General features: G+C 36.1%; 1 protein-coding gene and 1 long non-coding RNA gene across 5 annotated transcripts; one reads left to right on the top strand and one right to left on the bottom strand.

Annotated features, from left to right (window-relative positions):
* Positions 1-992: 992 nt before the first annotated feature.
* LOC109084039 (nuclear ubiquitous casein and cyclin-dependent kinase substrate 1-like) lies at positions 993-7,852 on the bottom strand. Of its 4 annotated transcripts, XM_042766782.1 has the most exons (9): positions 7,589-7,851; positions 5,876-5,925; positions 5,664-5,760; positions 5,370-5,416; positions 5,142-5,288; positions 4,763-4,915; positions 4,380-4,535; positions 2,920-3,165; positions 993-1,699 (listed from the first exon to the last, which is right to left on the bottom strand). In XM_042766782.1, exons 1-8 carry the CDS (start codon positions 7,603-7,605, stop codon positions 2,924-2,926), a joined length of 909 nt encoding a protein of 302 aa, XP_042622716.1. In that variant the 5' UTR covers positions 7,606-7,851; the 3' UTR covers positions 993-1,699; positions 2,920-2,923. The 4 variants fall into 4 exon arrangements, with proteins under 4 accessions (XP_042622716.1, XP_042622718.1, XP_042622717.1 ...); XM_042766784.1 differs by lacking the exon at positions 993-1,699 and having other exon boundaries at positions 2,550-3,165; positions 4,380-4,532; positions 7,589-7,852; XM_042766783.1 differs by lacking the exon at positions 993-1,699 and having other exon boundaries at positions 2,550-3,165; positions 5,142-5,285.
* LOC122146632 lies at positions 6,931-10,502 on the top strand. Its single transcript, XR_006161173.1, has 5 exons — positions 6,931-7,325; positions 9,119-9,240; positions 9,321-9,365; positions 9,900-9,940; positions 10,480-10,502. It is a non-coding gene; the product is annotated as an uncharacterized LOC122146632 (long non-coding RNA).
* The last annotated feature ends 5,057 nt before the right edge of the window (positions 10,503-15,559 follow it).

Raw genomic sequence — 15,559 nt, forward strand, 5'->3', positions numbered from 1 at the left:
CCTGCTATATTTAAACTCTAAATCTTGATTCAATCCACGTTTTCATATTATAAAGAATTATACTAGCAACACAGAAGATAGGGAGGTGTCTCAAATATCCCAATTATTGTCAGATAATTCAGACAATTATGCATTATGCACGTAAATAATAATAATAATAATAATAATATATATATATATATATATATATATATATATATATATATATATATATTTATATTTATATTTCTTTAGAAGTGAGATGAACAAATAATTAAGTTCCCCTTAAAGGAGTAGTTCACCCAAAAATGAAAATTTGCTGAAAATGTACTCATCTTCAGGCCATCCAAGATGTAGATATGTTTGTTTGTTCATGGGAACAGATTTGGATAAATTTAGCATTCCATCACTTGCTCACTAATGGATCCCCTGCAGTGAATGGGTGCCGTCAGAATCAGTCCAAACAGCTGATAAAAACATCACAATAATCCACACCACTCCATCAATTAACATCTTTTGAAATGAAAAGCTGCATGTTTGTAATCTATCAAACTTTTTAACTGTAAACCGTTGCTTCTTGATTTGCTTGGACTCTTATTCCGACGGCACCCATTCACTACAGAGGATTCACTGATGAGCAAGTAATATAATATAATGTAGTGATGCAAAGCGAAATGTCTGTTCTGATAAAGAAACAAACTCATTTAGATCTTGGATGACCTGAGAGTGAATACATTTTAATTATTTTAGTAACTATTCCTTTAAGATTATTTTCCAGGTGGCACAGACGAATCAAAACTCACTGAGGAAGCATTAAACTTACACTACTTCTGGATGTTTTCATCACTTTAAGACAATTTGACTATGAGCAAAAGGTTAAAACATTTGATTTTGATGAATAAAAACACAAATTACATGCACACTAATCTATGATAGTATCTTACATTAAATATGTACAAAATATCACTCTCCAAGGAAGGCGTTTTCCACAAGAAGACACAGGTATGACAGTCTCTCATTAAAATGAAGATACATTTTATTTCTTTTCTTAAAAAAAACAAACAATACAAAAAAAATCTGAAGAGGAAAAAAAAGAAACTAAATTTAATCAAGCACAAAAAACAAAATTAAACATTCATACATTTTTGGACAGCTAGGTTAAAAACCAATTTATAGACAGCACGAGTGGAAATATTCAGAGATGCCTGGCAGAAAGGATCGAACCTAGTCAGAATGCCATGTATGCGCTGTAGACAGAAAAGCATCATGGTATATACGTCATATGTGTCTGAAATTAAAAACAAGCAGCAACAGAAATATATATTTAATGAGCAAACACACATAAGGTATGAATAGTACAATTCTTCTCCATCCTCACAATGCCTCTCTGTTATGAGATTACAAACGCATCTGATCCAGGGCTGAAGAATAACAATATTGGACTCTTTAAAATGTTATTTGCTCAATTGAAGAGATCCCTCAACATTCGGCAATACAATCTCTGGACAAAAACGGGCACGAGTCAAAGATACTAGCGGTTTCTGAACATGTAGCTTTGCGGTACAATATCTCAAAAAACAGGCTTTGTAAGGCAGAAACAGTACGCGAGACTTCAGATTCCTGCTTTCCATGCAATTAACCATTTAAGGCCTGATCTCAGCACACTCACACTGCAAAAAGAGATAAAAGCATTCGTACTGCAGCCATTATACGAGATGATCTGGTGGATGAGAAAAAACAAAAATAAATGCATGTTACAGAGATCATAGAGAAATGAACATAATCCAGGTTCAAAATGAGTTAAGCTCAATGGATGGCATCTTCAGAACGGATCATCACAGAAAATATTCTCATATCTCAGTTTGCTAAAAAACAGAAACGCACGTACAATGGTAGGTGCCATTGTAGATGCACAACAAACTGAGTTCTGGGGTAATTCTGCAAATTTCATAAACTGAATTTGGCCCATTTTTAACCCAGGATATTCTATTAAAACACTAACTGCATTATGGTTCAAACTACACAAATCGAGACAATCGTTTATTTAAAAGGTAAAACCACAAAGTGAACAGCAAACCCTGGATAGCGTGTGTACCACGACAAAAGAAATTCTCAAAACATGAGCATTAGTTGTCCGTTTGTTCATCTTCAGCTGATGATCCGCATGTAAAGAGCTGGAAACGCATGTTGAATAAATACAAAACGAATCCTGGGATAAGCATGACCAAAATAAACGCTGTGAGCTATTACGGACTGAGTCATCAAATGCATCGGATATCATTCAGGAAACACTGTTGCAAAACTATTCATAGGTAAATTGCTGTATTTTGTGGTAATTTTAGAAAATACGGTTTTGCGTGCAAAACCAAACGCAACAATTTGGTCCTCGTTTGTTAAACACAAGCACAATATTGTGCAAACTGCAGTGAATTGACTAACAGTTTGTAGACAGTTTGTTTATTTTTTGCGCTGCATGAGTGAGGCCCTTAGTCGCGATAATTTACGCAAGAATGGTTTTACAAGCATTTTACACAGCAATTAATTTCATGAATGAAGACCATGAGTGGATGTTAAGCTTTATACATGTTACTGAAATGAAGGAGCGCAAAAGCGTTTTTTTTTTTTTTTTTTGTGATTACTCTGGGCGAGCAGCGAAGCTACTGGTTGGAACGATGGGCTTCCCTCGAGATTATATACCCATAAATAAACAGATTCAGACACATTTTACTCAATAATATATAGATATATATGCTCACAAGTTCTGGGAAAACGTCCTTTTGCGATATGGAAATTATACGTAAACAAAAAGAAAAGAAAAGTTCAAACCGTTGAGCCAGGCCACAACAGACAAATCTGAAAAGCAACCCCCCCCCCAAAAAAAAAGCAAAAAAGGAAAGAGTGTAAAGGGAAGTAGAAGAAGAAAGGGAAGACGTGAATTACATGGCTAGTCTTCCCCAGATGGAGCCTCCTCTTCTGAGCCGTCCTCTTCCTCGTCTTCTTCCTCGTCTTCAGGGGCATCATCCTTTGTCTTTTTGGATGGAGGAGACTCTTTCTTCTCCACCTCTTCTTCCTCCTCGTCTTCAAGGGGGCTCTCGGGTTCCTCGTCGTCTTTGGGCGAGGATTTCTCCACTGCTTTAGCTGCACTCGGGCGACCTTTCCCTTTGCCTTTCATGGGGCTAGGGTTCACTGGGGGACAAACAAACACATTTACAATCCTGTTCAAAAGTCTGGGGTCATTGAGAGTTTTATATATATTATATTATATTATATATATATATATATATATAAAAAAAATGTGTTTTATTCAGCAAGGATGCATTAAAGGGTTACTCCACCGTAAAATGAAAATTTTGTCATTAATCACTTACCCCCATGTCGTTCCAAACCCGTAAAAGCTTCAGAACACAATTATTTCATCTCCTCTGTGTCTCTCCAAATCATGGAGAGACACAGAGGAGAGGAATTGTTGAATAAAGTCATTATTTTTGTTTTGGTTGAATCACTGATGGCAGATGGAGTATTCTGATGATGTCTTTCATACTTTTGTGGACCTTCACAGTGTAATTTACTTGGCAGTCTATGGGACAGTCACAAGCCTCCCAGTTTTCATCCAAAATATCCTAAATTGTGTTCCGAAGACGAACGAAGCCTTTACTGGTTTGGAACGACATGGGGGTAAGTGATTAATGACAACATTTTTATTTTGCGGTGGAGTATCCCTTTAAATTGATCAAAAGACAATAAAGACATTTATGCTAAAAACACTTCTATTTCAAATAAATGATGTTCTTTTGAACTTTGTTCATCAAAGAATTGTGAAAAAAAATGTATCTACAAAAAATAACCACCACCACAACTGTTGTCAATATTGATAATAAATGTTTCTTAAGCACCAAATCAGCATATTAGAATGATTTCTGAAGATCATGTGACACTGAAGACTGGAGTAATGATGCTGAAAATTCAGCTTTGCATCACAGAAATAAATTACATTTTAACATATTAAAATAGAAAACTTATTTTAAATAGTAATTATTTCTCAGTATTACAGTTTCTTTTTTTTAGGTATACATTGCATAAGAGTCAAAAACACAATCTTACTGACACACACCTTGTGACTAAAGTAGTACATTTCAAAACACACCAGCGATTCTGTCTTTGTCTGCACTTTAAAACTCAACAACCTCACGCCAACAACGTTTTTAAGCTATACATGATTTAAATGAGAAAATTAAAGGAATCGTTTACCCAAAAATGATAACTATGTAATTACTTTATGCTAACATCATTTCAAACCCTTATGATGTTCTTTGCTCCTTGAAACACAAAAAGAGACATTTTAAAGAATGTCCAAGCTGCTCTTTTCCACACCCTAAAATCTCACGAGCGCCAGTGGTTACCTGTGGCCTTTAGCCGGGGTTTAGGGGATTTCTTGTCCTTCTTCTCCACTCTCCTTCCTCCTCTTTGCACCACTTTTTTGCCTTTCTTTTTGGAGTGCCCATAGTCGCTGTCATCATCATCATCAACCATGAAATCCTCATCACTGCCTGACTCTTCTGCAACAGGGAAAATTGTAATATTCAGGTGTTTCCTTTCTGGCTCAAGTCATAAAGACTGTTCACTTGTTTATCATTCGCCAGGCCAAAATCATAAGTCCAACTGCTTAAAAACAATTACAGTACATCTCTTCACATCAAGTTGGAAGGATGAGCAACAATATTAATGATGCTTAATCAAATTGATAAAAATATTTAACAGTGCAGTTAAAAAGTAGCAGACTTACGGTCCAGGAATGCTTGTTCTTCCTCATCTTTGTCCTCATCCTCACTGCCTCCGTCTCCCAGAAGGATTTCTCTCTGTTTGGACACGGCCTTTGACGCAGCCTGCCTCACCTGCCTCGGTTTCCTGCTCACCTCTTTATCATCATCACTATCATCTGCAGAGAATACCAAGCACCCATATTTTCATTTATGCTTCATTTAATTTTGCATCTGATTTCAGGTCGTGCACTCCTAAACTGTGGTTGTTTTATATGTGCATCACACGATCGTATTCAGTCTTAATGGGCAGATCTGGGCTAAAATAAGACTAGGCTTAACGCTGATAGTTTAACATCATGTTTAATGCATGAGAGTGGCATTTTTTGGCGATCCGCGACTCACCTCCACCTCGTTTCCTCTTCAGTGACTTTTTGCCTGGCTTCTCCGCCTTTCCTTTCTTTCCCTTCTTGGCCTTTTTATCATCATAGTCACTTCCTCCATCTTCCTCTTCCTCTCCAAAGTCGTTGTCTTCGTCACTACCCAAGTCATCTTAAAAAAAAAGCACAAGATCAGAAAGTAATCATCTTTTTATAAATCACTAACTCACCTACAGCAGACAGCGCAATTTACCTGCAGAATCATTTTTGGGTTTGGAGAGTTTGTCATCGGAATCCTCGCTGTAAGACAACAGATGAGGTTTGTTAGTAGTTCGATCTTTGAAGGAGAACGTCGTAGTGAGTGGGAATTATTCCTAGTTATAATTAACTGCTGCATATTTGGGTCATAAGGAGAAAATGGATCTCAAAAAGGTTCACGATCCCCAGAGATCCGAACACATGAACACATCTGATACATATAAAATGATTTAAAAAGCATTATTCTGTCCATCAAATACATGAAAGCCGAAAATAGGCATATTCTTGCCTCTCTTCCTGCGAATTCTTAGATTTCTTGTGCTTGATTTCACGAGGTGGAGCACGTATCTTCTTAGTTGTTTCCTTTTCTCTCCCATAGTCCTCATCTGGAGGCAGAAACGAAGACCACGAGTTAATACTCGGATGCCGATATTGAGCAAACATGCAAAGAGTACTGCTGACACACTTTTCTGAAAATCTAAAACAGTGTTGGTTTATTACCTGCGTCATCAGATTCGTTAAACTGGGAGTAATTCACCACCTTTCTGTTCCTGTAAGAGAGACAGAATACTGTAACAAGAGTTTCCAGACACACATTTGTGATGCAGAAGTGCAGGTGATGTTAATTCATGTTTTAAGGGCTTATAGACCATCGGAAGGTGGTCAGCATTAAAGCTCATTTAACACGCCTCACTTCATTATGTTTACTTGAATTAATGATCTTTAAACAGTTCCTCAGTTAGCATTTCAATGAGGGTTTCATTAATACTGCAGTCTTGTCCTATTTAACTACTCGGGCCCACAGTGTTGAGATGCTTGAAGAGCCACGAGTTACTTTAAAGTAATTAGATGGATCACAAGACTTTTCGGATTATAATTTACAATACACTTTTAAAAATTGGCATAGAAACAGTTTTCACTTAGATTTTGCTAGTAAATATTACAAAGAATTGGCAAGTAACACATTGAATGAAATTTGTAATTTACTAAATAAAGAAAGAAAATAATTGGTGTAGAAACAGTTTTCACTCAGAAGTTGCTAGTATATTACTAATAATTACAAAGAAATGGTCAGTAACATTAAATGAAATGTGCAATTTACAAAACAAATAAATTAAAGAGAAAAATTAGTGTAGAAACCGATTTCACTCAGAAATTGCTAGTAGGTTATCGAAATTATTTCAAAGAAATGGCAGGTTTAAATTAAACATGCAAAAATGTAAACTGAAACTGTATTTTGTTATATTTTTTCATGATTAAATTAATCATAAATTAAAAAAAACACATGATAATATACAGAATTAAATCTATTTTAACAGTAAAAGCTAAAAAATTACCTCGGAATTTTCTTCAAATTGCCTCAAATACTATTTCCTTTTCATTCAAAATAATAATTAAGCTTGTAAATTAAATTTCGCTGGAAATGTCTGCTTCGCATACAGTTTTTACTGTAAGACTCATTTCAGAATCAATATCATAATTTTCTTGATTAATTTTTTTAATAACAGCGCTGGCTAATATTAAGTTATTCAAGTTTTATCGTAATAACAGCGACATTTCAATCTTTTTATATCGGCCCTCGGTCATCTTTTATAGACTCCAAGCAGGGGGTGTGGTCGCTCTCCGCAGCCCCGCCCCCTCTGACGTCACCCACGTCGTGTTAATTTACCGCTATCAAAAAAAAAAAAAAAAATCCCTCAAAAACGCGCTTCCCTCCCCAAAAAAATACCAACGGCCTTTCGCAACCTATTGTTTTTGCACTATCGAGGTATTCGCGCAAATATGAGGTTGCAAAATCACTCGACTGGGCCAATGAGCACCTCTAGAGGGATTTTATTACCCCTCCTGAAGCTTTGGCGAGGATGAATGGGAAGCCATATTCTTAGTGGCTTTCAAGGAAACCTGAAGCCTTTTCGTGCTTCTCACACAACAGATATATTCTGAAATGTGGGTAGGTGATGCACAAAGAATATCAGATTTCAGAATCCCGCTTGATGCACGTAAGAAGCGTGCAATATACGCCCGTAAATATAGAAGAGACAGTCCTGCGCCACTTGAAAAAGAGACAACGAACAAAATGCATGCACGACCGAGCCAAAATGTTACAAAATCGAGCTCTAAACAAGAACCTAAAGGATGCCTGGCACATGCGTGAAGCCTAGAAGTCAGTGTGCATGCAGCAGCCATCAGCAGGACGAACGGAAACCCACGTACCTCACTGGTCTTGCCATTTTGCAGGAATACTGTAGAGGTTAAAATTGTGAAAGAGCACAAGAAAAGCAGGGGAAATGCAAACAAAATGTGGTATTTTAAAACACACGAGGGTGACGTCGCAAAACCAACGCCCTCTCCCTGTGGTAAAAATCAAACAATGCGGGAAATATCCCTGCTCTACGAAAGTATTTAGTTTAAATTTTACCTTCAGCTACTCAAAATGGTGAATAAAACAAACTGAAACTGCAGCCTTCGCGCAACCTAACGATTGGATGGTGGGCGGGGCATTTGTGTTCAAGCTCCGCCCACTCGGCTGGAGTTGCCCAGAGAGCGACGCTATTGGTCAGTTTGAACGACTGTTTGATTTGGGATTGGGTTTTGTGGCTGTCGGTCAAACGCAGCGTCTCCGAAGCATTTACCCTCCCCCTCGTTTGCGGATAGGTTGAACAGCATGGCTCAGAAACAAAAAGAGGCCCTTGTTACGATATGCAAGATGTCCCAATTTAAGTGTAGGACAACTTTGTGTTGTTTGTTCCTTTTGAAATCAACTTTATATAAATGAATGTGTGCTTTATATAAGGGAGAGCGCACAGCAGAAGAGTTGAAACCCCCAACAGTATTAATTTTTTGCTGGATTTTGACCTAAAGTGGGATTTTAAGTAGATCATGATTCGTGGAATATTACTGCAAATATAATGATAGCAAAAATAGTAATGCTAACAGTAATCAGGCCTAATACTGTTCATATTTCATCATTTAAATTTGTAATACAAGACTGTTAATAACGTCTATTATTATTTTTATGAGAAATAATATACGTTTGTATATTTTACTTTTTTTTTTTTTTGCCTTTTCACAATTCTTGACTTTCCCAAATGAAAAGTAAAAAAAATAAAAATAATATATATATATATATATATATATATATATATATATATATATATATATATATATATATATATATATATATTATCATAAAAATCCATCTTACCATGCAGTAATCGAACCCAATCTAATGTCTCCAGTCCATCTACCCTCTGCTTTGTTTGCTTTATTTGGTTGACTTCATGTCTCAGAAATGATCCTAGATTGTTATTGTCCACTTTTGGTTGTTTTTTCTCTGAAATTAAGTCACATAAAGTAATATGTGGTTTGAACTCTTAGAAAAGATGGGGTTTAGAAAGGTTTAAGACTTACAAAGTGTTGATTTTTAACTGACTTCTACCTTAAAATGTGCCCCAGCTTGATATTAATAATAATAATAATAAAAAATGTGATTGCAAATGTAATAATGTAATATTTTAATGCTGATCATCTTTTGCGTTTACATTATAAAAGCTTTAATAACATTTACCCTTGTTACTTTGACGGAAATGAATGTGAATAGCAATGCAGGCTGCTTGATATTCAGTCTCCGGAGTCACATGACTGCATGGCATCTGTATTCCGGCATGAGCAATGTATCTAACATGTCGTTTCAAAGGATTTTTATGCATACATGAAATGCAGTGACTGTGTATTTCGCTTTAGTTCTGTTCCAGGGAAAGGGATTTCTTCCTCTTTATTCCCCCAGTCTTTCGCCGCAGACCCTGGAATCCTCTCTGCTCAGCAGTTATTGAAGTGAGGAGAAGGTACGTCTCCATGGCAACCAGGTATGATTCTCATCCATTTTATTTATTTGCCCATCCATCAGTGTTTGCATTTTTTTTTTGCCTTTTCTAATCTTCCAAAGCATCTCCGTATGAGTTCCTGAGAAGGAAACCTGCTACTATCAAGGGTCAGTCATCTGATATTGTTTTTGTTTATTTGGATGCATGTCATCTGTTGCCACAGCAACCACTCACTTTTCTCCCTGGAGGGCACACAGAAATCACATCTAAATTCGAAGACAAAATGCTGTCACAAAAAGTAGGACATGTACAAAAAAATCCTTGCACAGGGCTATAACACCATACAGATGTGAGGCCCGCATGCATAAACTCGTATCTGCTCACAACAATATGCCCTCTCAAAGAAAGAAATAGAATAATTGTTTTTAAATCAAGAATGTTTTTAGAATCATTCCCCTTTTTTTTTTTTTGGATTGTGAGAAATAAATACACTAAAGAAAATAATTGTAAAAAATGTAAATTGTTTAGACAAGTGAAAAGAATGTGAGAATATTGTATTCTTTAAATAAAGCAGAAAATACAATCAAAGCATCCCAATCCAAAAATCTGAATGGTTCTCAAGTAGGCTTAATTTTCTTATAAATTTGATTATAATACATATGTTTTGTCTTTTTTGTCTTTTAAATACATATATTTTCTAGGGTGAAGCGTGTCCTGGTCATATTTACTGAAATTCATTCAGGTAAGGATCTCATAGAAACAGGTTGCATGTTTATACTTCCCGCATTACAATTTTTAAATGCACTCAGAAAAGTCAATAACTCTTAGTAGCCTGTCCAATTGATTTTTCTAAAACACTACAGTTGCAAAGCTAATAGAAAGGACACAAGAGGGCAGTATGGCACTGCTATGATATGATTTGCGTAGAAAATATAATCCAGTTTTGTACAGAGATATAGATCTTTTAATAATAGAGCTGCTATGCAGTGTTAGTGTTTCTGTGCATTCGTTAAATGAGTGCATGTGCAAAATCATTGTGATTCTATTAAAACTGCCTGACTGTGTAATTTTTATATGTGGGCTCAATATTTAGTAAGCAGTAAAAACATAAATAAAAAAATGTCAGTGTCTACAGCACAAAATATCAAACCAAGAGCCATTTATTTTAAAGAAAGACTGCACAGGCATTTTTTTCATGCAACATATTTTACAAAAAGGTTTTAAATTTTGCTTTATAATAAAGTGACATTTATTATTATTATTATTTTTTTTTTTTTACAGATACTTTTTTGGAGCCACTGTATGTATGTATTTCATGCGAATTCAGAGCTGTACACTTTATTCAATATAAAAGGTTGTTTTGTTCTTTGGCAATTAGAGTACTAATTTCATTAAGTGCATATTCTACATTTTTTGAACCACAAAAATTCAGTTCATAAATTACAGACACCAAGGTTACTGTGAAGTTTGTAAAGCTGAAGTTGTTTAAACTGTGTTATACTGTTAAAGGTGAAATGGCATTGGTTATGTTTTCACTTGTAAGTGATGCTTGATTTGTGCATATTTCTCTCCTGATTCAGACGAGATGACTTTTACACTGGAGAAAGCAATATTATGGATTATGGACTTGCATTATAGCCGGAAACAACTGTTTGAAGTTAAAAACATCTTAATGAAGGATTTGCCTCTTCCAGACATGCAGCTTTTCACAGGACATTTATTGATGGACTGAAGTCATGTGGATTACTTTGTGATGTGTTTATCGGCTGTTTGGACTCTCATTCTGACGGCACCCATTGCATTATTCTTTTAGGTCCTGCGATGAAACCTCTGAAACATTGTAAGTGCATTACTGTAAGATATTGATCTTTTCAGATACTGTGAGATTTTAACTTGTATTGAACCCGGGACATTAACCAGCAAGACTAGTTTTGGCTAACCTTCCTTGACCAGCATGCAAATTCATGCATGAGAGAGGCTAAAGGTCACCCAGCTGTGGGTGTTGCTGTCCGTTTAAAGATGCTGACGGTGTCAGGTTGTCTAGCAGGTGAAGGTTCAGGTGCAGGTTACACTTGAAAGAGCAGGCACTTTCTCTTACCACAGCACCGTCCAGCATCTCCATCCTGATACATACAGGAGACCAGATGCAGCTGCGTACCTCTGATAGCACACTTCAGTCAGTGCTGTGGGGAGTTTATTCAAATAGATCTCAACTCACCGAAGCCTGTTTTACACACAAACTCACGGCGAGAACCCAGTCTGGGGATTTTGAATTTTAAGACGTACTTATTTACGCACACTTATCGAAGGCGGACTATTCTTGGACAAGAGCCTTGCAGAAAATTGAGAGGAGACTCGCAGCGAGAGGACGGTGGGAAAAAAGTAATAATGTCTGTTTTATTAAAGCATGGCAAATTAAAGAATCAAATATGTTGTTAGCTGTTATATCTAAATGATGGATATCTCTTATGATTCTCAACTTCAAAGCTGTGTTTTTTGAATTTTATTTTATAGTATAATTTTCAATCAGCTTATGCAAAAAGTGTCAAAAAATAATATAAAAGATAACTTTAATTAGCCTTATAGCAAGAGAAAGATGTTGTCCATTTTGTTTTTAATAAAAAAAAAAAAAAAAAAAAAAGTAATTTCCACCACAGAATTGAATTGGTAACATGAGATGTAGTGAAAATTACATTTTAAATTAGTTTATTTTCTAAAAGTCCAAATGTGCCCTTTTATATATATACATAGCCCAGATGTACTTTTCACAGAACATAAATCTTGTATATTTAGCAAGAAGCGCCACAGGAACCATTTTTTGATTTGCTTTGTTTCTCTTTAATCCTGAAAATAATATGTTTCCGTGATCCTCCCCAAAACATTCTCTAACATATTTTACAGGAAGCAACACTGAGTTTTAATCTGCAGTAAACTCCAGATGGTTTGAAGTAGGTCTTTGAAACCAACAGCAAGGAATGGCTGAAAAATTAGGGGCCACAGAGCTTTAACGCCCCACAAAGCAACTTATTTAAATTAGAACAAAGACGTTCCAGGATGAAACATTCTCCTCAGCCAGAAGGAATTTTAATGCTAGAATATATTCAATGCTAATGCCTTTGAAACTTCCAAGAGAGACGTTTTAAGGAATTCTTAAGCTGTATTGAAGGGTTTAAAAACTTCCACACAGCTAGATAAAATCTTTAAATTATTAAATCTTTAGAATGTTCATTTCTAACAGTCAACTGAAAAAATTGAGGCTTATATACTGTTGCTAAAAAAAAGGATTCCATTAAGTCTGTACAAAAAAATAAATCTTAAAGGTCAAACGCAGTGTGAACAGATATATTTTCCATTAAAAAAAAAAAAAAAAAAAAAAACTCCTTCTAAAGAAGTTGGTTGACCAGGTCTTGGTGGTTAAAGCAATGTTCAATACAAATTGTCTTTTGACAGCAAATGTGGCATGTTTATATGAATACACTTACAATGGAAGTTTATGGGAGAATGCATTTGTGAAGTTTACATGAGACTAGTTAATAAATCGCTTATTAATCTTGTCTGTGCAAAGTTAAATTCAGTATTTCTACATGATCATGCAATTACAAAAAAAACACATACCTACCTTCAACAAAAAACACAACCAACATACATCTTTTCAACCAAAAATAAATTGTTTTTTTTTCTTTATTATTTAGTTTTAATATACAAGCTAATATACAAAAAATATAGTTTTTTTTTTTTTTTAGGTGACAGTAGTACATCTGATCACACCAAAAGTAATACCACACCTCTGCTCTGAAATATTTCTTTACTTTGAAACAGTTTTGGCTAGTACATTTCACAAATAATTACAAAGAAAGACAGATCGCATCAACACATTGAATTAAACATGAACTTTTGAAACAGAAAGACTGAAATAGTATTTTCTTGTAAAATATACCATAATAGTCTTTGTTTGTTTACAACTTTGAAAAATATATTTTTTAGTAGTAATAGTGAGAAAGCACACATAATCTGTAGAGTCTACATATGTACATAATGCTGTTTAATAGAGCCAAATCCTCATAAAATTGGTCCCATATCATAAAGCCGTCTGGTTGACATGCATTTCAAGAGCTCCCAATCTACATAATGTAAGTCAGTTGATCTTAAGCCATTTGACTTGGCAAGGAAAATGAGCGGCAGCTCTTTCCATATGTTCCTGCAAGTAAACAGACATGGTGAATTGTGTCATAACCGTTTGTCTCTATAGACATCAGCCACCTGTTTTGGAAATCTGCTTTATGTTCTCGAATCCAAACGATAATGTGACATGTCAGGTTGTGTCAGCTGCCGCCGCCCCACCAGGACGTCAGGCGTGCGTGTTTGCATGTGTGACTGAAGTGTGTCGCCCGTTCTCAGCAGGTCCTAGACATTCTTAACCTATCAAGAAGCTTGTGTGCTGCATTACATGTGACCTGCTGATAAAAATTGTAAAAAGTCCCTCGTTTTTTTCCTCCTTCTCAGTGGTGCACACCCGTCGAAAAGCTGTCATCTCTTCTGGTGTCTGCAGAGGAGGATCAAAGCGGGAACAGGCAGCCAACGAGAGAGAGGGAAAGAAAGAGAGATTTCGGGGTGAACCAGAGGACGCAGCCTCTTCTGTTGAACAGGGTAACCCAGTTGCTGCCAGATTGAAGGAAGTCTGCTTCTCTGTAAACATATTTAATTAAGACATCAAACTTCAAACCGTATGATGAAAAAGAATGCCGATAAGGAGAAAGACGGTTCCAGGGTCGAACTGTGTGCCTCTGCTGCTTTTCTCTGATTTAGAAACAGGCTTCTTTTGATTAAATAATCATTGTTTTGTAGAATTGCAAGTTGCGGATCAGACATGTGCATAGACACAGCAGAAATTTATTGAGATGATGCAGAAGTGCTGCTGTTTTTAAGACCTCTGAATAAAACCTCTTTAGATCAGGGGTGCTCATGCTGCGTTCCACCGATTTCCAACGTCCTACTTGGAAAAGTGCAATAGAATGCCCCAAACCGGACTTCCAGCTAGGAAATGGAAATCCAGAATTTGGATTAGCATATGATTTCTTCCATATTTTTATATGGTAGAAATATTCTGAATTCAGACGTTCTTTTCAGACTCCTGAACACGCCCCCATCTGCCATTGGTCAGAAAAACAGATAGTCCCGTCCTAATCTTATGTCATAGAGTGCAACAGTCTGAAACATTTCTCAATAGTGTAATTGATTTTTAACAGTAACTTATAAACCTTTAAAGACAGACCCACTGTGAGCTATGAGAATCGGTTAATCGATTGTAAATGCTTTTGTTGAAACTATTAGCTCACATTATTTAAAGGGATAGTTCACCCAAAAATGAAAATTCTCTCATTGATTACTCTCCCTCATGTTGGTCCAAACCCATAAGACCTTCGTTCATCTTCGGAACACAAAATAAGATATTTTTGATGAAATCCGAGAGCTTTCTGACCCTGCATAGACAGCAACAGAACTACCATGTTCAATGCGCAGAAAGGTAGTAAGGACATTATTAAAATAGTCAATGTGGCATCACATAAACAACCATAATTACATTAACCTTGTAAAACAAAATTTCTTTTCAAAGAAAACAAAAATATTGACTTTATTCAACAATTTCTTCTCTTCTGTGTCAGTCGACATGTGTTCACAGGAGTACCATGATGCATGATGCTGAGAACCGTTTTCACGTCCATGTTGCAAGGAATTGTGGGCAGTTTTAGCCCAAAAACCATAAAGGACCCACCAGTATTACTGTACAATCTGGGTGGCCTTGCTATTATATAGCTTTCGTCAGGTATTACAAGCTTTCTTGGTTGGAACTGAACTCTTCAGGACAGTTGATCTTGGCAGCGCTGTGTTATTGCCTGAGTTTAGATCCAGTCTCCCCAGTGCACACCTCAGGTGAAATGAAGCACCACAATCTACTGATGCCACATTAAAGGCATAGTTCACCCAAAAATGAAAATTTGTTAAAAATTGATTGTTAACTTAATCTCCGGCCAAGATGTACATGAGTTTGTTTCTTCATTAGAACAGATTTGGAGAAATGTAACATTACATCTCTTGCTCACCAATGGATCCTCTGCAGTGAATGGGTGCCGTCAGAATCAGAGTACAAACAGCTGATAAAAACATCACAATAATCCACAAATAATCCACACCACTCCAGTCCATCAGTTAACATTTTGTGAAGCAAAAACCTGCATGCTTAAAATAGACAAATTCATAATTAAGATGATTATAGCTTCAAGCCATTGCTTCTGGCTAAAATATGGGTACTCTCTATATAATATTGCTCTCCCCAGCGAAAAAAGTCATCTTGTCTGAACCA

The sequence above is a fragment of the Cyprinus carpio genome, chromosome A11 (genome assembly GCF_018340385.1).
Source record: "Cyprinus carpio isolate SPL01 chromosome A11, ASM1834038v1, whole genome shotgun sequence".
Taxonomy (NCBI): Eukaryota; Metazoa; Chordata; class Actinopteri; order Cypriniformes; family Cyprinidae; genus Cyprinus; species Cyprinus carpio.